The 25,508-nt window shown below is 48.7% G+C and overlaps 1 protein-coding gene across 5 annotated transcripts in view; it reads right to left on the bottom strand.

Moving 5' to 3' along the window:
* FRMD5 (FERM domain containing 5) overlaps positions 1–25,508 on the bottom strand; it is a gene marked incomplete at both ends in the record, with an annotated part of 348,831 nt that overhangs the window by 20,819 nt on the left and 302,504 nt on the right. For 3 of the 5 annotated variants that reach the window (XM_081228955.1, XM_081228956.1, XM_081228957.1), the window contains 6 exons: positions 4,987–5,074; positions 8,246–8,369; positions 10,552–10,649; positions 19,554–19,632; positions 19,862–19,904; positions 24,973–25,077. In XM_081228955.1, coding sequence (XP_081085081.1) covers positions 4,987–5,074; positions 8,246–8,369; positions 10,552–10,649; positions 19,554–19,632; positions 19,862–19,904; positions 24,973–25,077 — 537 coding nt within the window. Of the gene's footprint in view, positions 1–4,986; positions 5,075–8,245; positions 8,370–10,551; positions 10,650–19,553; positions 19,714–19,861; positions 19,905–24,972; positions 25,078–25,508 lie in introns of those variants that run through there. The other 2 variants (XM_081228954.1, XM_081228958.1) reach the window with 2 other exon arrangements.

The raw sequence follows: 25,508 nt of genomic DNA, 5'->3' as shown, positions 1-25,508 counted from the left end.
TAGAGCACAGGCTCAGTAGTTGTGGCACACGGGCTTAGTTGCTCTGTGGCATGTGGGATCTTCCTGGACCAGGGGAAAAACCTGTGTCCCCTGCATTGGCAGGCGGATTCTTCTTTTTTTTTTTAAACATCTTTATTGGAGTATAATTGCTTTACAATGTTGTGTTAGTTGCTGCTTTATAACACAGTGAATCAGCTACATGTATACATATATCCCCATATCTCCTCCCTCTTGCTTCTCCCTCCCACCCTCCCTATCCCACCCCTCTAGGTGTTCACAAAGCACTGAGCTGATCTCCCTGTGCTATGCGGCTGCTACTCACTACCTATCTATTTTACATTTGGTAGTGTATATATGTCCATGCCACTCTCTCACTTTGTCCCAGCTTACCCTTCCCCCTCCCCATATCCTCAAGTCCATTCTCTACGTCTGCGTCTTTATTCCTGTCCTACCCCTAGGTTCTTCATAACCCTTTTTTTTTTAGATTCCATATATTTGTATTAGCATTCGGTATTTGTTTTTCCCTTTCTGATTTACTTCACTCTGTATGACAGACTCTAGGTCCATCCACCTCACTACAAACAAGTCAATTTCGTTTCTTTTTATGGCTGAGTAATATTCCATTGTATATATGTGCCACATCTTCTTTATCTATTCATCTGTCGATGGACACTTAGGTTGCTTCCATGTCCTGGCTATTGTAAATAGTGCTGCAATGAACATTGTGGTACATGCCTCTTTTTGAATTATGGTTTTCTCAGGGTATATGCCCAGTAGTGGGATTGCTGGGTCATATGGCAGTTCTAGTTTTAGGTTTTTAAGGAACCTCCATACTGTTCTCCATAGTGGCTGTATCAATTTACATTCCCACCAACAGTGCAAGAGGGTTCCCTTTTCTCCACACTCTCTCCAGCATTTATTGTCTGTAGATTTTTTGATGATGACCATTCTGACCAGTGTGAGGTGATACCTCGTTGTAGTTTTGATTTGCATTTCTCTAATGATTAGTGATGTTGAGCATCCTTTCATGTGTTTGTTGGTAATCTGTATATCTTCTTTGGAGAAATGTCTATTTAGGTCTTCTGGCAGGCGGATTCTTAACCACTGCGCCACCAAGGAAGCCCAAGAATGTCTTCTTGGCAGTGTTATTGTAAAGATGAAATGAGATTGGGACTTCCCTGGTGGTCCAGTGGTTAAGACTCCACGCTTCCACTGCAGGGGCCACAGGTTCGATCCCTGGTCGGGGAACTAAGATCCCACATGCCGTGTGGTGTGGCCAAAAAAAAAAAGATTAAATGAGATAGTGTAAGTGGCTGGCATGTGGAGGCTCTCAATAAATGGCACCTTCATGATTCATGATAAGGCTGGGCTCACGTGGTAGGTCCGACCACTTCAAATCCTTGACAGGGCAGGAGGCCACAGTCTGGGCCTGCAGGAGACCCAAGGCAAACAACCAGTCCCAGGCCCCCTGGAAGGAACAAGATGCTGAGAGGTTGGAGAGGTGTCAGGGCCAGGGAGCAGACGCAACACTGGGCTGTCAGTGGTTTGCTCCATCCTCCTCCTCCAGCAGCTGTAGGCTTGGTCTGCTAGGGGCTCCTGCCAGGAGCTGGGGGTCAGGGGAAAGGCAGAGAGCTCAGGACAGCTTGTGCAAGTTCAGAGTTTGGGTATTAGTATAAGACAGCTAGCTACTGGAGCCCTCTGGCTGTCCCACCCAGAGTGGGTAGGATATCCTCTTCCTAGTCCCAGGGCCAGGCAAGGACCCTCTGGGCAGAAAGAAACCATCAGTGTGGACAGAAAGAACAGCAGCTTCTTAATCAGTCCAGGAGAACAGAGCCCGACCGAAGCGTTGTTCTGATCTCATTTAATTATCGAAACGATTCCTCTTCTTCTGTCCTCCCTAGGGCTGTGTGCCCCAGATTCCCAGGGCCCAGTAATAGAAATCATCAGTATTTATTACACCAAGCACTCCAGCTTATTTCAGCTCTCCTTGTAGCAACATTAAGGAGAGTGCTTGGTAGCCTATCACCAAAGTGACTCTAGTTAATGACAAGAGTAAAGGCTCCCAAACTGTTCTCCTTTCTCAGGAGGGCCGAGGGAATCCTGAGCCAGAGCCTAATGAGATGAGCCGAAGGGTCTGCAGCAGGGCCCTGATGTGGCCCTGGGTGAGCAAGAAGTATGGGGCCCAGGAACAAGGGAGTGGAATCCCAGCAAGATGACTCCTCCCACCTTCTCCCCAGAGGACGTCTCCTGGGGCTTCTGCTCCTTAGAGATATACAGCAGCAGGAAGTGACTTAGTTCATATATTCTTGCTCTGCCGCTCAGGGCCTTCCTTGTACATTGTGGCCTCCTGGAACCTTCATCTTCTTCATCTTCTTGTCTATAAATCAGGAAGAATAATATCCACCTCCCAGTGCTGGCATGAGGATTAAATAAGAAAGTAATGTGAAAGGATTCCAGTGGGCCTGCTAGGGAAGGTGTGCCACAAACATCTCTTCCCTCCCTCCTTCTAGGAGTGGGTGCTGTGGGGATGAAATGATATGATATATGGGACTGGGCCTTGTGCAGGGCCTGGTATGAAAGCCGGTTCCTTCCTGTAGCCTCTTCACCTCCCTGTCTGTTGGTGGACAGACTCGTCAAAGACAGGCCTGAGCCAGGACCCCTGCAGTCCTAGGGTGCATGTGGATTTGGGCTGGACGCCAAGCTGGCTGCCGCTGTAGCTTCCAGAGCCCCATAGGCAACAGCAGAGAACTCCCACCCTGCTACACTCAGTTGTCATGCTCAGGTTCATTGTCAGCCCACCTCTACGTGCCATCAGGTGACAGCCCTGCCTAGGGACCCATCTCTGAAGAGGTGGGCACTCTGTGTGGCCTCAAGGGGACTGGACAGATGTGGGTTAAATGCAGAGGTGACCTGGCATCTTCTGTTGACCATATCTATCTTTAGGCAGCTATGTCTTTTTTTTTTCCCCTTCTAACCAAAGGTCTCACGTATTTACTACTAAACCAAAGCACTAGTGCAGAAACACGCAAAGAGAAAAATAATTTTCCCAATAAAACACACCCAGCTGGTCAGACGGTAGTGACGTTCTCAAAGTGATATGGTAAGATGCAAGTGACCTTGACACAGCATAAATGTGTGCCACTTCATATGCGAGGCTCCTTATAGACCCAGCTTGGTTCTTCTCCAATGTCTTCTCTTGGAGTTGTACCTCATTTTATTACCAGTTTTCATTCCAATCCATTGGGGAACGGGATGATTCTGCTTTTATTTCTTGGCCAGGAATTGCTTGATCCTGAAAGTCTTGTGAGAAGACAAGACTTGTGAGCCTTGTGAGAAGACATGGAGCAAATCCAGCCGCACATAGGATGGCGGAGAAGAGAAGAAGGCAGCTGTTGTCTTTTCAGGTCCTGAAGTGCCTCAGCAGTTCAGGGAGCACAGGTGTGGAGTATCTGCTGAGGACTTTCACACGGATGAGGAAAGCGAGGCTCAGAGAAGTTTCTGAAGGCCCCAGGAAGGAGGGGACCAGCCCTGGAGCCAAGGCCAGCTGACTCCAAAGCTCTCTTCAGTCCTCTGCAGCCCCCCTGCTGATAGTATCTGAGGAATTTATGCAAGTTAAACTACATCGGTTGTACAGAAGGCATTATTCAGGAAGCTTTGCTAATTCATTTGTAAATATCCATATGTCTTTTTTTTTTTTTTTTTTGGTATAAAATGGCATGGATGTGTTTTCTGACAGTGCTGGCCCCCAAGAGCACAGGGGTTATCTTCAGTAGGCTGTGCTGGTAGATAGGGAACTGTGGAGCTGGGAGGGTGACCAGGTTTCTGAGTGCCAGAATGTTCTCAAAGTTCATATTTGACATTTCGGCATTAAATCCTATGCAACAAAAACATCACCATCTCCTCACCAAGCGGCCAAGGGAAACGCAACTCTGCCTCCACATCACTGGGTTCCTCGGTTTCTATTCTATTAATTTTTATTGGAAACTTATGGTGCCCCTCACTTATTAGGAAGAAGAGGTCAGTGTTTGAGAATCAGTTTCACTTGTGATACTGGGGTCTCTCTAGTAGTGGAAAGAGAGAGGCAAAGATTTGGAGAAACTGAGGCAGAGACCAGAAGTGTCAGAGCAGCTGGGATGAGGAGATGAAGCGCAGGGACCCGGCCACAGAGAGACAGGAAGAGGCCACGGGTCTCCACTGCTTTCCGTAGTCTCGAGTGGCTGCCTGAGCTCGTCTCTGAAATGCCAGACTCACGTGAGTAATCACAGAGGTTCCTCTCTGGGCAGAGCCTCCCTGGCTGGTTCCTGTCCCGCCCTCACACGCACATAATGGAATTAAACGTGACTCCACTGCAGTTCCACGCAGTGACTTAGGCCGCTGCAGTCAATAAAAACCCACTCTTGGAAGGAAACTAGATTACGGGTCAGGGAAGGGGGGGCAGTGCGCTGAGCCGCCTCTGATCATTCCCTGTCGGGGGGCCTCCCCCATTCCTCCTCTCTTTACTTCCACCAAATTACCCACTGCTGCCAAAGTGGGGCCCCGGTTTCCAGTTTGTTATTTAGATGGACTTTGTCTCGGACCCTCTGACATCGATGTGGCACCACAAGATTATGCAGCGTGGAATCCAGAGGAGTTTTCACAATGAGACATTTTCTCTGGCGTCTGCCACTAAAAAAGCCAATCATCCCAATATTGAAGGAGCGGGTGGCACAGGCATGTGGTCCCTGTCTGTCTGTCACCCTCTAGAGCAGCGGTCCCCAACCTTTTTGGCACCAGGGACCACTTTTGTGGAAGACAATTTTTCCATGGATGGGGGCGAGGGGAAGATGGTTCAGGCCATAATGCGAGTGATGGGGAGTGGCAGATGAAGCTCCGCTCGCTCGCCGCCACTCACCTCCTGCTGTGTGGCCCTAACAGGCCGCGGACTGGGGACCCCTGCCTAGAGGGGGCAAGGTCAGCGCAGTCTCCGGCCATGGGGGCGGGTCTCACCTTACACGGGTGAGGGTCCACTCCGTATGTCTCCAATGTCTGCGCTTTTCTTAAAAAGTTCAGCTCCGATGTTGCTGGTGTTTGGCCACTGGAATAAAGAAAATTGGGTAATTTCAGGATTTCCTGCTCCCATAAGTTCCCCTGAGGTAAACTCAATTAGGAAGTGCTCAGGGTGTCTCACACTCCGATTTTTCCATAGAGTGTGCTCCCTGCTCCATCCTAGGACCGAATTCAGAGACTCTTATCTAGGGTCAAAACCTTGGAAGTCTTCAGGGGCTTCCCTGGTGGCGCAGTGGTTGAGAGTCCGCCTGCCGATGCAGGGGACATGGGTTCGTGCCCCGGTCCGGGAGGATCCCACGTGCCGCCGAGCGGCTGGGCCCGTGAGCCATGGCCGCTGGGCTTGCGCGGCCGGGGCCTGTGCTCTGCAATGGGAGAGGCTACAGCAGTGAGAGGCAGCCCGCGTACCGCAAAAAAAAAAAAAAACCTTGGAAGTCTTCAGAGTGAGGCAGGCTACATAATGAATGACATGGGCTGAGTGTAACACAATAGGGAGTGGTGGGGACTAGGGCAAACTGGGAGTGCCACCCCGTCTAATGAGGGCAGCTGCTCCTCAGCTATAGTCTTGGATTGTAGTCACACCAGCATTGCTAGGTGTGACTTTTAAAGAGAATTCACAGATACTGATTTTTATGTGGCATTTCGGTTTTAGGTACTATGGGGGCAGAAAAAAAAATACATCTGTAGGCTGGCTGCAGACCATCTGATCTAGACTGAAACACAAAGAAGGGACCTGTATATCTTGCTGCCTAACCCTCTTCCTTTACCAAATGGGAACACAGGAATGGAGGGTAAAGAGATGCAACAGAAGACAATGCTGAGCTCCCCAGACTCCACAATACCTCTGTCTGCCCACAGGGTGATGACTGTGAAAAGGAAACAAGCAGAAAAAAGGAAGAAAGCAGCGCTGGCACCAAGCCATCTGAAGAAGGGGCCTTCAGCATCACTCCCCTCCTGGCTGCCTCTTTAGCAGGGGCGTGGATGGGCTCCACACAGAACCAGTGCAGGATCACCACAGGCTGTCTCAGGGTCCAGTGCCCTGGGAAGCTGACCTCCTTCTACAGATGTGGGATTGGCTTCAGTGTGAGGAGGTGTGGGCAGTTTGTCAAGTCAACAACTCTGACGGCTGGTGGGCAGGACTGAAACTTTCTAAGTTCATCATTTGCCTCAAGTAATATGGCAGGGCAGGAAGACAAGCCAGCCTGAGGGAGAAGCAGACCAGATTCCCTCTAGTGTCTTTCTGGAGAGGCATCAATCAATCAGCACCTCAGCAGCTTCTGTGCTGCCCCGTATGAAATACACCATAAACTATAGTGCAGTCTGGGCCCTCAAGGAACGCATGTTAGAGTTGGAGAAAGGAAACACAGACATATGTTTACATTATGAAGACGAGGCTGAGCCTGTGTTAGTACCTGTGTAAGGAGGCATCTTGTGGAATCGTTTACACCCACCAGCGCCTGAGACACAGGGGAGGTGTTTGGAAAATGCTGGTACATCAGGCAAAGGACCGGGCACCAGAGGCATCTGAGCACCACTACCCCTTCCAGGGAGCCTCCTTATTCCCTGTGTGGAGCCTGGAGGGCTCCGTGGGCTGCATTCACCCTCAACCCTCTGGGGCCCTCAAAGTGGGCATCCTTTCGTGGGGGATCCCCTGACTTCTATGAGGTTTCTGGAGGACTGTCCCCACTGCTCTGACATCTCCTAAAACCCTCCTGGCAGGGCCTCCCTGCTGTCCCAGCACACCCTTGATCTCTCCTTTGAATGAGCCAGGAGCCCTCACACATGTGTTTATTCTGACCTGTACCACAAGGGGCCACTATTCCCTAAGGGTGATGGGAGGAGCTCGGCAGCACCTGCACAGGGAGAGGGTGGCAGGCGGCTAGAATTCCACCTCTGGTAGGTGTCTCCATTCCTCTGGAGGGTGGGGACCAGTCCAACCACACAGTGGGCAGGTGGTCTGTTTATAAGGCTAAAGAGGCTTTGGGGACGTATTTGTTGATAAAATCTTTGAGTGAAGGTGAAGATTTTTTGTTTCGGGGGGCATCAGGTAGGAACTAGTTTAAGGTTAATGTTATCATTAGAAATATCTTTTTCCCACCCCTTGGACATTGTCCTTCCCCAGAAAGGTAGTTACAAAAACATTTGAAAAGATTTTTTTTTTTTTTTTTGCGGTACGCGGGCCTCTCACTGTTGTGGCCTCTCCCGTGCGGAGCACAGGCTCTGGACGTGCAGGCTCAGCGGCCATGGCTCACGGGCACAGCCACTCTGAGGCATGTGGGATCTTCCCGGACCGGGGCACGAACCCGTGTCCCCGGCATCGGCAGGTGGACTCTCAACCACTGCGCCAACAGGGAAGCCCAAGATTTTTTTTAAATTGCACTGTATTAATATGATAGCAGGTTTTAGTTTACAATGCTGTATTGTATATAAATTTTTTCTTCATAGTTTATCACTTTGGGGAATCTGTGCTCCAGTGTGCCATACAAAGTAGAGCCTAAACACCCTTTTGCTGCTTTTTAAAAAACCATCCTTTGTAGAAAACACTATTTCATATGGGTGAGAGGATGCATTGATGCTATTTTATGGGATGTGGCCCATTCTGGGTGACCTAGGAGAATCTGAGGAGGACAAGCCTCCTGCTTCCAGCTGCTTCTCCCCTCCTTCCCTCAGTGCAGGGGTGTGGGGTTGAGGAAGCAGTGCTGAAGACACACCCCTGAACGAGGTGCTCTCAAGGTACCCACACCAGCTATGAATCAGGCCAGCCCTGTGCGGTCCCATCCACTGATCCAGAAGCCCCCTGTCACTGTCACGGACCGAGGTCGGAGGCTTGCCCATTTTTCCCATCCCCCCACTCAACCCCTCCTCTCTTCCCTCTTCTGCTCTTTATGTTTTCCTTTTCCTTTTCCCCAGTTCATGATTCTTCCCTCTGTCTCTTCATTTATCTTAGTGGAGCAAATACCTTTCAGAGGCCAATCCTTCTCCATTTTCCTTACAATATAGCTTCTCTCTTGCCTTTAAGCCTCAGCCTACAGCACTGTTCTTGGAGAGGGAGCCTTGAGGTTGTACTGTCAGTGGATCACTGAAAATGGTACATCCCAGAGTCTGGAAGCCTGGGTCTGCAGAAGCAGAGGGTGCAGTGCAGAGGCTGTGTGCTCAGGCTGTGAGGGGGACAGTGGCCTGGACTGAACCGAGTGTCACGCACCTGAGTTCTGTTTTGTGAATCTCAGCAATCTTCCTTTCCAGCTTCTCTGAATGTTTAGGGAAAAACTGGAACTTGGAGCTGTAGCCTTCAGGGTGTTTTCCTGGGTCATAATCCCCAATCTCCGCTTGCAAAAGGAAAGTAGAGGAAAACAATTGTGGAGATAGATAAATCATCACTAGCAAAGCAACAAGAGATTAACACAGAGAGCAAAAGCCAAAGTCTGCACCAGATTTGCAAAGAACAGTGGATCCTGAGCACGGGTGTGAGTCAGGCAGAGGGCATGTTCCTCTGGAGCAGGCCCACCTTTGTCTTCCCAGGTGTGCACACTGAGTTGCTATCAAGGCCAAGTAGAGATGGTAGAGCTGACCCTGCGTTCTGAGGTCACCACATGTAAATTTGCAATAGAAGAGCAGAAGCCTGCACCATGGCCCACAGGCTCCCAGAAGAGAGCCTGAGAGCAATGCTCTTTGTGGCAGCACAGGAAACTGTGAGCTTGATCAGAAAGACAGAAGCTTTGGGGCCTGAGCCACATCCAAAGTCTAAATCTCGTTTTGAGGATTTTAGCAGGGACACAGCAAAATGACAAATGAGCCATGACCCAAACTGAGAACTCAACTCTCAGTCCCAATCAAATCCAATCAAGTGAATACATTTGAATAAATATTCACTGAGGGCTGAACAGGTGCCAGGCCCCCTGGAGAGGGCTGCAGAGTGGGAAGACTGGCTGTAAGCAGAAAGTGCCGCTGAGTTCAGGAGCACCAGGTCCTAAGGCTGACTTCTCCGTTCCCAGCAGGGGGTGGGGCTTTCTCGTCCTGCAGATTCACAGAGAGTCCATCCCCAAAGCTGCTGAGATCTCAGATCTGGGGGGGCCAGTGGGCCCACGCTACTCCCTGCAATGTGTTCCTAGGTCAGAATCCAGCCTTCTCAACATGCAGCATTCCACAGGGAACACTGTGTGTGTCAGGAGGAAGGATGTTAAGAAGTTCAGCTGCTTTGTGGTTGTCTTTTCTCCTCCCCTAGTGAGAACCACAGCCAGTGCAGATGAGAAGTCTTGAGCGGGGAGTAAATATTAAGAGGAAAATGTGCTCTTTTTCCACAACTGAATATTGTTCTATGGCACAGGTCTCCTCATCGTGCCTTCCAAACTACTCGGGAATTTCTATTATTTAGCAAGAGACTAAAGGCTTCCCTGGGCTTAAAGTCTGAAGTGATCTTGAGCCATGGAGTCATTTATTATGATTTTACTTAGAAAGGTCCAAATGGGAAACATCATTGTTGGATATCAATAACTTCTTTAAATTAAAAAAAAAAAGAAAATTTCAATATGGTTGTCAGGGTAAAACTAGAGTTTAAAATTTCACTTAGATGGGACCAGGTTTTCCTTTAAAAATGAAAGGAGTATCTTTGGGTACCTTAACGTTGGCAAGTACCTTCTAGACTTCAAGCTTAGGAGGTTTTTTAAAACAGGAGTCTCAGAAGTCAAAGTTGCAATAGGCTGACTTTTACATTCTTAACGCAGCTGTGATATTTTTTTTTGCCGGAAGAACTTTAGTTTCTTATTGGCAAGCATTTTTTTAGGTTCTGTTCACAAAGTAGCTTCCTGGAGTTCACAGATTTCTGATTATGAATTCAGATTCTTTGATAGAAACTTCATGATTTTAGTGCTATGGTCCAAAATAACCCAGTGACAGCTTCAGGCCAAAGGACTAAGAGAAGTCTACGAACTTAGCATACTTAGAAGTCCCCTGCATTTCCCGAAAGGAGAAAGGATCACATATGAAGAGTATGTACCTTTCCCACTGTTTTGCAAACACCACCAGTCTGGGTACTGGCTGAGTACAACCCCAGCTCTGCCTTCTTTGCATGTTAGAAAATGGGTTTGTTACTTGGAAACATTTTTAACTTAGAGCACTCTGAATGGAAAGGACTCTGAATGGAATGGTCTCTGAAACAGATACCAGAATTCCAACGTGCTTCACATCTTTGAGATTTGAATAAAAAGACAGGAAAAAGCTGATCTGGATTACTCTCCAGTGTCTCGATAACTTTATCAACCAAGGGTGCAAGGAAAGCCACCCCCCCGAACAGAGTCTGAAGGGGCTGCCAGAAAGACTTTAGGTACAAACAATTTAAGGTTGCAAGGTCAGGGCTTCCTGGGTCTAGGGAGTCCAGGCAAAGTCCTTTAACTCGGGCTCTGTTTCAAGTTAGATACTGTTTATATCCAAGAAGTAGTCATCTGTGGTAACTGAAATAATGTAATCAGTACTTAGCATGAAAAGCAAATTTATCCTGTCAAAAGTCATTACCTTGAAGGATATAAGCTGCTAACAAGGCAGCATCTGATGTTTTACAGAGGAGGCGGCCGTGGTACAGATCCCTTTTGATCTGCAGGAAGACTAAATACCTGGAGAGAAAACAGAAAATGAACTATAAAGGATTTCTTTGATTGCTTTAAAGACATAAATATGTAATATAAGCCTATCAAAATCTCTGTCAGGACACTTTTACTACATTAAAACAAAAATCTCAAAACATACCACAGAACAGATAACATTTTTCATTTCCCTGAAGGCTCTTTCAAGCACTTTGCCCTGACCTGATTTTGAAGTTCAATTCAAAACAACCTGTCAGTTTCCTTCTGTAGCTCAAAACAGAAATGGCGGGCTTCCCTGGTGGTGCAGTGGTTGAGAGTCCGCCTGCCGATACAGGGGAGACGGGTTCGTGCCCCGGTCCGGGAGGATCCCACATGCCGCGGAGCGGCTGGACCCGTGAGCCATGGCCGCTGAGCCTGCGCGTCTGGAGCCTGTGCTCCGCAACGGGAGAGGCCACACAGTGAGAGGCCCGTGTACCGCAAAAAAACAAAACAAAACAAAAAACAGAAATGGCACCTCCTGGTTAAAAGTATTGTCCCCCAGTGCTGGGATTTGGAAGGAGCCAGCCCCCCTCAATTCAATGCCGAGAAAGAAACCTGTGTCATGAGAGAGGGGCCGATGGGGCCTCTCTCCACCTTGGACTCTCGCTGACATTGCCTCTTAAGAAGCAGAAAGGTGGTGAAGGAACTAGCCTTGGGGAGAGTTCTGCCTCGGCTTGCCAAGTCAATCTGTCCATATGTGGAATGGCCCTCATTACGGGCAGAGGTCAACCAGACCTCTCAGAATTTGAATAAGGTGTAAGAAGAGGCACTGGTGAAGGAAATGCAGAAACTTGTGGCTAATATTTCTTCAACCGTAGGAAGCTCTCACCTCAGGTGGAAGCAGGCTATTAAGAACAGCTAATAGTAGCTGATGTGTATTGAGCACTTACTATTTCCCAGTCCAGGACTTACACACTTGACATCAGCATCTCATCTAATTTTCGCATACCACGTTGAGATATATATTGTTATTATCTCCCTCTTTTAAGATAAACTGAGGCTTAAGTGATTTTCTCATGGGCACATAACTGGTAAGTGGCAGAACCAGGATTCAAATTCAGGACTGAGGTTGGCTCGTCATCACTGTGTTATTCTACCCTCTTTGCACTATAACTGCTTTGTAGTTTCACAAGTAATTGGGTGGACTCTGTTGCCATGGGATGGAACTGTTGACGTTCCATTCTGAAAGGTCTTTACAAGGAGTGGGGTCTCTGATGTTCATAACCTCACAGGTGCCCTGAGAAGAGCAGAGGCCAGGGGTATCACACCCTTAAGTGAGTCACCTACCACAGTGGCTCCTTGGCGGTGGGCATTTGTGGTGGTTTAAATATGTCCACAGGGAATTCCCTGGCAGTCCAGTGGTTAGGAATCTGCACTTTCACTGCTGAGGTCATGGGTTCAATCCCTGGCTGGGGAACTAAGATCCCCCAAGCCACGTGGCATGGTTAAAAAAAAAAAGTTCACAAATTCCTTGATACTCCTCATTTCTAGAGGTAGAGCTTAATTCACTCCATTTCAGTGTGGGTTAGACTCAGTGGCTTGCTTCTAACAAGCAGACTAAAGCAGGAGTGGTAGTTAGCGTCTGACATCTGAGACTAGGTCACAGTGTCCCTGCAGCTTCCTCCTTGTGCTCTCCTTCTCTTGGATCACTCACTCTGCTCGAGGACACTTAAGCAGCCCTATAGAAAGGTCCATGGTGAGGAACTGAGGCGTTTTGCCAACAGCTAGCAAGGAACTGAAGCTTTCTGCCAACAGCCATGTGAGTACACCATCTTGGAAGTGAATCCTCCGGTGAAGCCTTCAGATGACCACAGGCCCAGCCAACCGCTTGGCTGCAACCCCAGGCGAGACCCTGAGCCAGAAGCACCCAGCTATGCTGCTCCTGAATTCCTGACCCACAGACACTCAGAGATGAGAAGTACTTTTATTTTAAGTGAAGTTTTGTGGCATTTTGTTAAACAGCCATAGATAACTACAGCATCCTCACAGGAGTAATGGGAATATGGTAAAATTCCCTTAAATTCCATCCGTTTGAACCAAAAAGAAATTGGGCACTCCCTGGACAACTAGAGGTATTTCTATTGCTTCTGTTTTCAGGCTGAAGAATAAAACAGAGGATCCCATGCCCACTTGATCATGTGAAAATGCTCAAAAGAAAGAGGACCAGTGACAGCACAACTTCTGGGGTGAGGAGGGGCACCAGCACGTGACTCAAGTCATTAAATAGAAACGAAGGAGCGATCAAACCTTCTTTTCTCCTAAAGCTTTGCTATTCAAAGTGTGGCCCACATAACAGGGGTGTCCGCAGCATCTGGGAGCTGGTTGGAAATGGAGAATTAGGCCCATCTGAGACCTACTGAATCATTTTAACAAGATCCCCAGGTGATCTGTACATAGATTAAAATTTATGAAGCACTGTCCTAAGAAAATTCGCAAGCATCCTTCTAACCACATCAGGATGGACTGCCCTCCTCAAACCAAAGGGAAGGCGACTACTGTGGTCCGGAAGTTAGTAAGAACTCCCCTTCTTATCCCAAGCACTCCCACTCGGCCCCAAGGAAAACTGAAGGAAAAAGACATCGTGCAATGAGTAGTAATTTTTTAAGCTGGATCTACCAGATCAAGCTTGTCTTCACTCTGCTTCCCACGATGAAATGCCACAGGTGTGTGGAAGGAAGGAGGCGGTGCTTCTCTGCCTCTCATGGCTTTGACTCCCACCTTCCACCGGCTTTGGCAGGATGTGGCAGCAAGCCTTTGGCCTCTTACTTACAGATCACTCCCGGGGCCTGAGTTCATGCATCACTCCTCCCACACCCCTCTGCTTGTCTGTGTCCAAAATTCAGGGACTGCACGTACTGGACTGAAGGAGATATTTCAAAGGCTCTGGATAGTGATCCTCAAGGTGGTGGTGAGGAGAACACCCCCCCACACACCCCGGGGTGGAGCATGTGAGAGTCTGTGTATGGGTGCTGCTGGGTTTGAAAAGGCTCCTCTAGAGCTTCTGATTTGCCCTCCGAGGGGGACACACTCCTCCTCACAGTGAGAACCACGATAGGTGCATGACGGGTGCCTCAGGTGAGCTGGAAAGTAAACAAGGCTTTCCGCTGCTGGGCGGGGTTCCTTCAGACTTCAGAAGGTAGAACAGCTACAGGGAGGTCAAGGGTAAGGCCGTGGGAACACTGTCAAGCAATGGCGTAGCGACTGGAGGGGGAGGGGAAGGAGGGGCAAGTCAACATCCTAAAGAAACACACCACAGTCTGCAGAGGACGAGATGAGCTCATGAAAGAATCAGCTGACAGCTTCAAGGGAGAGAGTTACACTAGGGGTCCCCCCTCCCTTTTCTCCCACAGCAGCTTCCGTCAAGCTTTGTGTTTTGTTCATTTAAGGAGGTAACCAATGACTCAGTGTTGTTGGTCATGAAAATACATCCCACATGACTCATAGCATCCTTAGACCTATTCCCAAGAGGGTCTGGCATGTTCTCCCCTGCGACATAAGGGCCTAAGGAAGACTATCTTGTTGCCTGAGGCATTGTCACCAGGGCCACTGTGTTGCCAGGCAAGGGATCAGCCTGCTTATAATAAGCAGCTCATAATGAGCTCATAATGAGCAGGCTGGTTGGGCTCCCCAGTCTCAGACCCTCATAGTAGGAGTTACAGAGCCTAACTCTCACATTTTATAGCTGAGGAAACAGAACCCGCATGGTAATTCAGTGAGCTATGGTTAGGGAGAAAAGGGTCCTAAATGAAGTCAGGGGAGCTCTTTGTCATCAGAGAGAAATTCTCACTGGAATGAAAAAGAAATCAGCTTTAGACCAGATTTAAGACAAAAAGCTTTCTCTTTAGGACACTTTTTTGGTTAAACTTTGCCTATCTCCTTCTGGCTCCAAAGAGGATTTACCTCACCTCCAGTTTTGTTTAAATGCCAGGTTGTCCTAAATTGATGGAGGACCATCCAAAGGCAGAATGTGTGAGAGCCTAAAAGACGACCAAGGAGGGCTTCCCTGGTGGCGCAGTGGTTGAGAATCTACCCGCCAGTGCAGGGGACACGGGTTCGAGCCCTGGTCTGGGAAGATCCCACATGCCGCGGAGCAGCTAAGCCCGTGTGCCACAACTACTGAGCCTGTGCTCTAGAGCCTGCAAGCCACAACTACTGAGCCCACGTGCCACAACTAGTGAAGCTTGCGTGCCTAGAGCCCATGCTCCGCAACAAGAGAAGCCACCGCAATGAGAAGCCCGCCCGCCACAATGAAGAGTAGCCCCTGCTTGCCGTAACTAGAGGAAGCCCGCGCGTGGCAACAGAGACCCAACGCAGCCAAAAAAAGAAAAAAGAAAAAAGATTCTTCAGGGTTAAAAAAAAAAAAAAAAGATGACCAATAAAAACCCATGTATTTCTGGAACATGTACATCCAAGGAACTGGCTTTGGCATTCTGATTTCTGATATCAGAGGGTGAGGATGAATCCAGAGATATTTCCCCAATTAAAGGTTCTGAACTCTGGAAAGCACTGGCAGCTCCTGAAGAGTTTCTTCCAGAAGATCCTTTGGCCCTGTCTTCCCTTCATTAGAGTCTTTGCCCCTGGTTTCCTCTGTTTTCTGCCATCCCTTTTCCTAACTATGATCGTGTTTAGTATGTCTTCCTCCCCCATACTAGACTGCGGGCTCCTTGGAGTTAGAGATTATGTTTTGTCACTTTTAATATTCTTCTAGAGAGCCTATACATCCTGTGCCTATTCACCCTCCCTCCCACCCATCCATCCACTCATTCATCCATCCATCCATCCACTCATCCATTCATCCATTTATCCATCCAACCACCAACCCATCCATCCATCCATCCATTCAACCATCCCTCCATCCGTCCATCCAACCTTCCATCCATCTATCCATCTAGTTCTGAGCACACACATGTGCCAGGCACAGCCACAGGTGCTGGGAATACAGCAGAGAACAAAGCAGAGTCCTTACTCTTAGGGAGCTTACATTCCAGTGGAGAGAGAAACAATACAGCAGTGATATACTTAGTGCACGCTGTGTGCCACACACTGTACTGTTCAACACGCACTCTTTCAGCAATTCTATGAGGTGACTACTGTTTTTATCCCTGTCTCATCATACATGAGGAAAGGGTGTGATCAGAGATATTGTTGCTTGCCTTGTCACATATCTAGTTAAAGAACGACCTGGGATTTGAACTCAGATCTTTTTGATTCCTTCTCCCAGGATTGGCACACTAAACCTGCCACCAGAGTCCCCAGTGAGATAAAATAACATTTTATTGGAACACAGCCATGCTCATTCATGTATGTACTGTCTGTGGCTGCTTTCGCATTACAATGGCAGAACAGATTAGTTGCGACAGAGACCATATGGCCCACAAAGCCTAAAATACTTACTATCTGGTCTTCTACAGAAAAAGTTTGCCAACCCATCTTAGCCTAAGCCAGGCTCAAGTGATGTTCACTGATGGAATATACTACCTATAAACTCTATTAACTTTTTTAAAAAAAAATAAATGACCTGAAAAGTCTATTAACATTTTTTGAGCACCTGCTCAAATATGTGTCAGGCAGTTTGCTTCCTTTGGAAGGTGGGGCCCCATGTGCACTCAGTTTCCTTCTATTGATCTTTCAATGAGTTCGAACACCTGCAGCCCTTGTTAAAAGCTAAATCTGGTGCCTAATCCCCATTTTCTCTGCCTTGTCTCTAGCTCAGACAAGAAAATCTATTTATTTATTTAAAAAATGACAAAAGAGATTAATCAGGATTTGGCAACTAAATTTATCATCTGGGAAGCGTCCAAGAGATAAATTGAAGCACAGTTCTTCTTCATCCCCTCCTCTAAGCCTGGCTTTATGGGAGAAGCTGAGACGGCAGCGAAATTTAGGACTGATATTGCCAGGAAAAAAACACACTGACAGCTAAATTAGTTTGGCAGGAAAGGTGGGGTGGAGAGCTCTAAGCCAGTAATGAATTATGGGTATTGAATGAGGCTGGGGCAGGTACCCACTCTTTTAAGAGCAGCAGGGATGTGAATGAGGAGAAAGACGCAGCGAAGCCCAGGGCCTCCACAGAACGCTTCAGGGAGGGGGGAGGGGCACAAAGACTCCAAATCAGGCCCAGGCACCCTGAGGTCCACACACCTGACAACGCTTGGAAAATGCACTCTAGGGAAGGAAGGCTGGTGAGGCAGAGAGCAAGGGAAAATAGTCGAGGATGGTGGGCACAGTTGCATGCGGAAGGGGCAGGAGCTCACATGCTTGCCCGTGTCTTTGAAGTTTGCTGACTTGGACAGAGGCCTGGCCATGGCTTTCCCAGCCCTCACAAGTTAGCTGCTTAAGTGTTAGGACTCTAGCTAGGACAGAAAAGGAGTGGGGATTATCACATAAACAAGGGAGAAAAGCCAGAACCAACTGTACTTGTGCCCCATGCAGAGCCCCTGAGGTCTGCGGACCATGTAATCGACCTGGCAGTAAACAGTGAGCCTTTGCTCAGTGCCAGGCTCCCTGGGGGTGTATTAAGAAGTACAAGACCCCGTGTAGTGGTTAATCCTCCCAACAAAGCTGGGAGGTACTATTACTATCCTCATTTTATAAATAAGGGATCTGAAGGTCAGAGAAGTTAAATATTTTATGTCCAAGGCCACATAGCCAAGAAGTAACAGAAACAGGATCTGAGCCTCCTGGTCTATGCTACTCCTTGGGTAGGAGGGTCTGTACATTAGTATCATGTAGTGACATTTGTTTTAGAAAATTGTATTGTTAAGACCTCCTCCTGGGACTTCCCTGGTGGTCCAGTGGTTTAGACTTTGCCTTCCAATGCAGGGGGTGTGGGTTTGATCCCTGGTCAGGGAGCTAAGATCCCACATGCCTCACAGCCAAAAAACCAACACATAAAACAGAAGCAATGCTGTAACAAATTTAATAAAGACTTTAAAAATGGTCCACACATCGGGCTTCCCTGGTGGCACAGTGGTTGGGAGTCTGCCTGCCAATGCAGGGGACACGGGTTCATGCTCCGGTTCAGGAGGATCCCACATGCCGCGAAGCGGCTGGGTCCGTGAGCCATGGCTGCTGAGCCTGCGTGTCCGGAGCCTGTGCTCCGCAACGGGAGAGGCCACGGCAGTGGGAGGCCCGCATACTGCAAAAAAAAAAAAAAAAAAAAAAAAAGGTCCACACATCAAAAAAATCTTAAAAAAAAAAGAAAAGACCTCCTCCTAAGGGCCCAGAGAACTATATATTTTTGTCCTTTAATCAAATCAGAAAGCCGTGTGTCTGTCGTGCTCTCACTGGCAGCCCTCTGAGTCGTTAGACCAAACCCTCTCATCCTTGCTGTTGGTCCAGTGAGGTGCAGAAAAGGTGATCCTGATGCGAGGTGTTAGGAGGCTAGGTGCTAGGCTCTCAACAAAGATGTGTTAAATCTGCCCTGACATGTGGACAGGAACGTGGACTTCTGGGTCTGCCCTGGCACCATTACCTCTTTCGGGAGAGAAAGGTGGGGAGGGAGGGAGGAAAGGAAAGGGGGGAGGGGGAGGGAAGCGGGGAAGGAGGGGCAGGTACAGAACTGTGCCAAGCACTCTGGAAGTCATGAGCAGGGCAGGCTAGCGCTTTACCAAAATTCCTCCCTGTTTAAGTGTTAAACACAGTGGGTCTACCCTTACTCTCCTGCCTAAAGCTACAGGATTGCTCATTAACATGGATGAGCTTGGTTTTCACAGGCAAAGTGGGGGCCACATCCACTTCCACATGGATTAGCAGAGCCTGCAGTTTCCATGTGCCCAGTAAGGAGCACGAGACTTGGTTGTAACTACACGCTTCACTGTCCTCAGTGCTTTAAAGTGGGTGGTGGGTGAGCTCAGAGCACCTGGAGGAAACAACCTTCCTGATCCTTTTGATTCCTTCGCAAGATTCCCCTCAACCTCCACTGGGGCTCATGTGGAGTTCAGGATCTAGAAATAGATCTCAAGGCCTTAGAGGACAAGCAGTCTCTACACTGGCAATGGCTCGTCCCAATCTTTGCTGTCTCTCAGGCTTTAGGGAGGGGGCGCGCAGAGCTGGCAGAGCTGTCTCTTCCTCGGCTCTAGGATTCCCTGGCATCGTCTCTTCACCTAGGGCTCCACCCTTTACAAGGTAACATCAAGGTTTTGCTAATGTCCAAATTACATCTTTCTAATATAAAAATTAAGGATCCCAGTTCAGAGAGTTCTAAATCTCTGAGGTCAGACTTTTAGAGTGAATTTGGCTTAGATACACAAAACCCTTGGGGGAGCTTTGAAGCCCCAATTCATTGACCCTCTTGTAGGATGGTGTGGGCACAGAGGTTCTTTCTCATCCCCAAGTGGGGCTGGATGAGACAGGATTCATTCCATGTAGCTGCCTGCCACAGAACACGATCCCCACAATGAAGACTTTATCACGGGCCTGATCCATAAGCACACGGGAGGTCACCCACTTGGATTTAAAATCTTCAGTGTTTCCCAGCTCGTTTTTCAGTGTCCTGCTTTGCCATTTCCCAAGTACATTAGGCTGCTGGAGTCTATTTCAAGCCCCTAAATAAGCAGCAACACGGCCGTCTCCAAAAACATCCATGGTGGCCACATCATTGGTAAAAGAAAAAAATGCTTTTGATTAATTCATTACTCCAGACCCCTTTGCAGATGACCAGTTTAAGATGAAGTATTCTTGAAGGAAAGAAGCTCACTCAGTTGCAATTCTGCTGAGGGGATGGGCAAAGAGAGCATGTGGAAATGAAATATAGAAGTAAGGCTATATTTAGGAAGAATTCCTTGCCTATCAGAGTTGGGAGCTTCCAAAGTAGAGGATCTAGGAAGTTACAGTCCCTTTTTCCTATCCTCTCCAACAAGTCTTAGAGGCTGAGGGACATGGGCTCAGCCTTACCTGGTTATTTCTTCTTTCAGGGCAGCAGGGTCTGCAGGGTAAAACTTCACGCGGAAACACATGGTGAATGGAGGCTGGGCTGCAGAGAAAAAGAGGTGCCCATCAGGAAGACCTTCCCAGAAAGATGACTGGGCTCCCCGCCCCACTGGGATGCACAGGTCTCTGAACCATCTGAAGAAAATCTCCACATGTTTAGGGCCAACTTACACTTAGAACAGTGGAAAATTCCCAAGACTCAGTGCAAGTGGGAGGTTTCCTCCCACCCTCCCCAGGGGTGAGGCTTCCGTCTTTTCATGGACAATACTTACATCTCAACTGCTTCACCACAGACTTTGTAAACTCCAACCAATGCTGAAACAGAGAACACAGAACAAGAAAGCCCTAATGAGAAGCAGTGTCAAATATAACTTGTTTTATTCAATTTAAAAAACTAGACAGATTGTAGCCCAGGGTGAAAGCAGCTCAGAAGCTTGTGATATGTAGGCTTGGAGAGTACAGAATGATATGATTTTCTGAAATAAGCTCTCCATGGAACCAGCTGTGAAGGGGGGAAGAGATCCAGCTTCAGATGCCATTTCTGGGCTTCCCTGGCAATGCCGCCTTCCAACGTAGGGCGCCAGAGTTCCAAGCCATGTTTCTGGCACGCCAGTAGGCACAAATGAAAGCACATATGTGTGATGAGGACAGAGCCCCACCTGGCTTTAGTAGGAAAATACTCCCTTTAATGGGTTGTGTTTGTGTTATGCAGTGGGGACAGGATGACACACAGAGGCTATTGGTAGCAGCTCTAGAAAGCAATGGCAGGTGGAATTTCATAAATGTTGAGAAGGCAGGGATGGCTGGTGTATATTTCATCTTTGTTTGAGCAACGCATTGCCAACCCTTGTGTTAGGGAATACATACTCAGGATTCCTTGGCATCCAGGGATGTTTAAAATCTAAGTCTCATAAGATAACTAACCACAACCAATGTGTAGTATCCTGTTCTCCCTGGATTTTCACAGAGGCAGGACATGGTAGCAATGCATTTTTCCCCATGGTACTTACGTTTGGGAAAGGAAGCAACGAGAACGTTCTATATCAGTTTCCCACTTCTCCATGGATGCCTTATAAAATGCACTATTGATGTTTGTTGCTTTTATGATAATGAGGAACCTTGATAATTTGCAGAGAGCTAGAATTGCTGATATTTGGGGCTTGATTATCTGGAAGTAGCTTAAAACCACTGCTCTGTGAGGGCAGAAAACTCTGTCGTGTTTACCACTGTATCACTGGTGCCCAGCTCAGTGTTCAGTGTGCAGCTGTAGAACAGGAGAAGGAACCAGGTCCACACCTCCCTCTTTTCTGACTACTTCTATTTAGTAAAACGTCTGGCAGAGTCCTCCCTCTGGCAGGAAAGCAGGCAGGGCCACGCAGACGCATCCTAGCCTCCCTCGATGCCCAGCTCTCACCTTCTGGGCTGGGCCGTGGGTCACACAGTTAATGGACCCACCAAGAGCCAGTTCTTCCGTCAGCTCCACATGGATAATCTGGGCTGACATCCTGCTCTCTTGCTTCCTCTGATCTGAGTTCCCACGAGGCTGGCAACTCATTATAGCCACTCAGTGTGGTTTAAGAGGTCCTTCTCACATTACACGGCCCACTGCGGCTTGGCTTCACAGGGAAGCAAAGGCAGGAGATGAAACTGCATGGAAACAACTGGGGTTCCAGACCATGCCTATGAAGGCGGAGAAGGCCTGTCTGTGCGGAGCACACCAGAATTGTGGACAGTGAGAAGAGCACAGCAAGTGTCGGGGACTCAGAAAACTAAATGCCCTGAGGCACTGGACCGATAGATTAAAATAAATAAACGAAGATAGAAGGAAGCTAAGTGCAATGATAGATCCATTATTAGCAGAAGGCAGAGAGGCTGAGTGACAAAAGGCTATTCCCCTTGGCAATAGCTGGAGAGAAGACTTTAGTTTGTACTGGAGTGAGAGCTCCAGAAAGGAGTGAGGCTGGAGGAGACCGGGAGCAGGTGGAAAGAGGGTGGAAAGCTTGTCCAAGAGAGGGTCTGGTAGAGAAATCTTGACAGGATCCCCCAAATATGGTGATGGCCAGAGTTACCTTTTGCAGCTGTCTGCCTACATCTGGGTCCCAGAATCACTAGCAAATTGATAACACTGGGTTGGGGAGGAGGGATCAGGAGAAGAGTAAAAAGAAGGTTCAGAGGGCGGAGCTTCCTCCTGCATGTGGGTGAAGGAGCCAAGGTGGTACAACCTTCAGACTCTGGGGGCTTGAAGGAGAGGGTGAGAATAGTCTGAGACCAGGGCCTGAGTCAGGAACAGGGGAGGGGAGTGAGGGCAGCTCCTCCAGGAGGGACCAGAGAAATCCCAGACCCCATGGAGACCCCTGCAGAGCAAGCGATGATGGGATGGATGTGAGCAATGGGCTCTGCCGCCCTGGCGCTCAGGGGAAGAGGTCTGGGGGGAGCAGGGAGCTCACCTCCTCCATCTCTATTGTGATCAGTAGATCTAGGACAATTCTTTACAGGTCCATTTCCCCACAGCTCTCAAGGACCCTCTCAAGCCTCCCTGCTCTCCTTAAACCCTCAATAAAAGCACAGAATCATGTCACTTTAGAGGCTATAGGCTATGAATTCAGCATGGAACCCCCAGAAACCACACAGGCTCTGGCATCAGGCAGGTCTGAGCAGGAGACAGGCTTTGCCACTTGCCTTGGGCAAGGTACATAACCTGTCTGAGACCGTCTGGAGACTCATCTGGAGAATGGATGGTATAACTGTGGATACTCATCTCATTCGTGTTAAGGATCAAATAGCACATGTGAAACTCTTAGCTTCGTGCCTGATACACCTCATCACTCAACGTCCACTGGCTGAAAGATCTAGGTTTGTGCCCAGCGTGGAGCCTGGCACAAAGGAGTCACTCCATGAAAGTTTCTTTCTCCTTTTCCCCATTTCCTTATTTTTCTCTGTCTCCTTTGGCTTTTAATCTTTGTCATCTCAACATACTCTCTTATCCTCCTCAAGCACATGCTGATCCAACTAAAAAATAATGAACAGGATACATTTTACCCTTTTTTCTTCATATGCCACCGTCTTTGGGAGATGAAGAGATCTTGGGGTAACTGGTCTTCCTTCTTAAGGAGAAACAGCTCTGACTCCCCAAAATAAACAAACTACAACAACAAAATCCCTTTGTAAAAACCGTCTAAGACTCTACCATTACAGAGTGAACGGACACCTAGAGCATGTGAGGACATGTAGCTTCCTGGTGTTGTGGCACTTTGGGGGGTCTTATACTATCGTCCAGAGCTAAGGATAGTATTTATGACAAGACAGTGGGGCCTTTATAGGGTGAGGGGCTGACCTCAACACTCCTCAAACACTGGTGACGCTCAAAATTCTGCTGAGCCAGGAGGAATGAAACACGGCAGCAAAGTGGGGCAGGGCTTGTCAAAGGAAACAGATTCAGGCTTTGGTTTCTTTCCTATAGCTCAAGTCTTCAGCATAAAACCCTAAATGTGACCTGGAGACACAACGGCTCAGAGCATCCAACAACAAAACAACACCTGGGGGCTTCTGTGGTGGTGCAGTGGTTAAGAATCCACCTGCCAATGCAGGGGACGCGTGTTCGATCCCTGGTCTGGGAAGATCCCACATGCTGCGGAGCGGCTGGGCCCGTGGGCCACAACTACTGAGTCTGTGCTCTAGAGCCTGCGAGCCACAACTACTGGGCCCATGTGCTGCAACTACTGAAGCCCGTGTGTCTAGAGCCTGTGCTCCGCAACAAAAGAAGTCACTGCAGCGAGAAGCCTGCTCACTGCAACGAAGAGTAGCCCCTGCTCGCTGCAACTAGATAAAGCCTGGGAGCAGCGATGAAGACCTGATGCAGCCAAATAATTAATTAATAAATGAATGAATAAATGAATGAATGAAACAAATAACACCACCTGATTCTGGCTTGGAGAGGGAGTTACCTGTGGCCCTGGGCACTGCTGGGAGGCTGCACCCTCCAGGGCTCCAAGGTCCCCAGTGGTGACAGAGATGAAGCTCATGTTTGGAGCTATGAAAAAAATGAGTGGACCCACGAAAGGGGGGCCCGCTGGGGCTCGTGGTGACAGTGCTTTTGGAGGATGGTAGACGACAGTGGGTGTGGGGAAGGGAGGCAGTGAGGCCTGAATGCTTCTGCATACTTTCCCACTTCGGTGGGGATGCCAGAGAGAACCTCCCCACACCGAGCAAAGGGCTGATGGACGGAAGTTATAGGAACTGCAGGTGTGGGCCTGAAGGGTAGCTGGGCAAGTGGAGGGCAGGAACATGGCCCTATAACCCACTAACTCACCCACTCACCATTCCTTCAGCAGATATTTATTGAGCATCCACTGCATTCTAGGCCCTGTGCTAGTTCCATGGGTTACAGTGATGAATGAGATAAAGTCCACGCCCTCATGGAACTCATATTTTTGCAAGGAACACAGGTAATCAAACAGGTGATACCAGCATGGTGTAATAAGTTCTACTCCAGTAGGGGTAGAACAGGGCACATGGGGACACATCAGGGGGGCCCCTCAGTCAGAGTAGGGATTAGGGAAGGCTTCTGGGAAGAAGTCAAAGCCTAAGCTGAGACCTTACATGTGAGAAGGAGTTAGCCAGAAGGAAAGTGTGGGGAGTAGAGAAGTGAGGAAAGGGGAAGCGATGTTCCAGAGGAGAACTGTACAGGTCAAGGCTTTGAAGAGAAGACTGATGTGTGTGGAGAGCCACAGTATGGTCCGGCGGGGCCACAGCAGGGTGGAGACGGTCGGGGAGATGAAGCTGCAGGGTGGAGACGGTCGGGGAGATGAAGCTGGAGGGGTAGTCAGGGGCCTTGTTTCTGTATCTGTCTGGAATATCACAGTCCTTGTCAATGCCTTGTGTCTGTAGAGCCGCCCACGTTGTGTAGAGCAGAACAAGAATTGCAGGATTTGCAAGGGCTGAAAAGCCCACGTCAGTTCGGCTCCATCTCTGTCCTGCCCAGACTGGGTTGTTGTGGCACTTAGGTGAGACCCTTCCTAAGCAGAACAAGGCGAATCAGCCCATTTACTAGAGAGGAGCAGGAGAGCCTCAGCCTGTGACCTGGGCTCTGAGACCACAACACCTGCCCAGCTGCCCTGACTCTAACTGGGCAGCTTTGGGCAAATCACTTCAGCTCTCGAGGCTGCCATTTCAGCATCTAAAAAACAATGGACCACTCCAGCTGAGCTCTGCTACGGGGTCTTCCAGGTCTCACAATATGATCTGAAGAGGTGACACCGAACTGCAGGGTCCGGTTGGTCCCCGACTCCTGCGGCTAAACTCTGAACATGAGTGACAGACAGTTCAGGGCCTCAGGCTTACTGACCAACCCTCTCCTCGATCTGTGCTTTGAATATTGACTTACCCGCTGCTTATCAGGGTCCACAAAGCGAATCCCAAAATAGTCTTTCTCGAGCAGATTCAGGTGGTGGCAAAGAAGGTCAAACAGGTATTGGCCTTTGGCATCTCTCTGCAAAGAAAGCAAGCTCCGTTGAGAAATGGGCGGGCTTCTTCAGTATAACTTTGTTTTGTTGGTCACTAAAAATCGTTTGTAACAGTTGCATAAGGATGTGAAAGGGGCACATGTCCATAACTGTGTCCTCCATAGTGTGATGGACTCAACATTCTCAGGAATTCTGAGGCTTTCAGCACCTGGAAGGAGACCAAGAACCCTTCCACCCACAAAGATGTCAGAGAAGGCAGACAGAGTCAGGCAGGCCCAGTTCCCACGTATAATGCACACAGCTTTCCTCTGGACTGTCGTGTGGAACTCACCAAGTCCAGCTGGCTCTGCCTCTAAAGTGCATCATGAACCCTTCTGCTTGTCTCCATCCCCATCACCAACTCCCTAGGTGCAGCCCCCACCACCCCTCGACTGGACCATGGCCAGAGCCTACTAGC

The sequence above is a fragment of the Mesoplodon bidens genome (genome assembly GCF_964165515.1).
Source record: "Mesoplodon bidens genome assembly, chromosome: 3".
NCBI classification, from domain to species: Eukaryota; Metazoa; Chordata; class Mammalia; order Artiodactyla; family Ziphiidae; genus Mesoplodon; species Mesoplodon bidens.
This window is presented reverse-complemented; position numbering and strand designations above follow the sequence as displayed.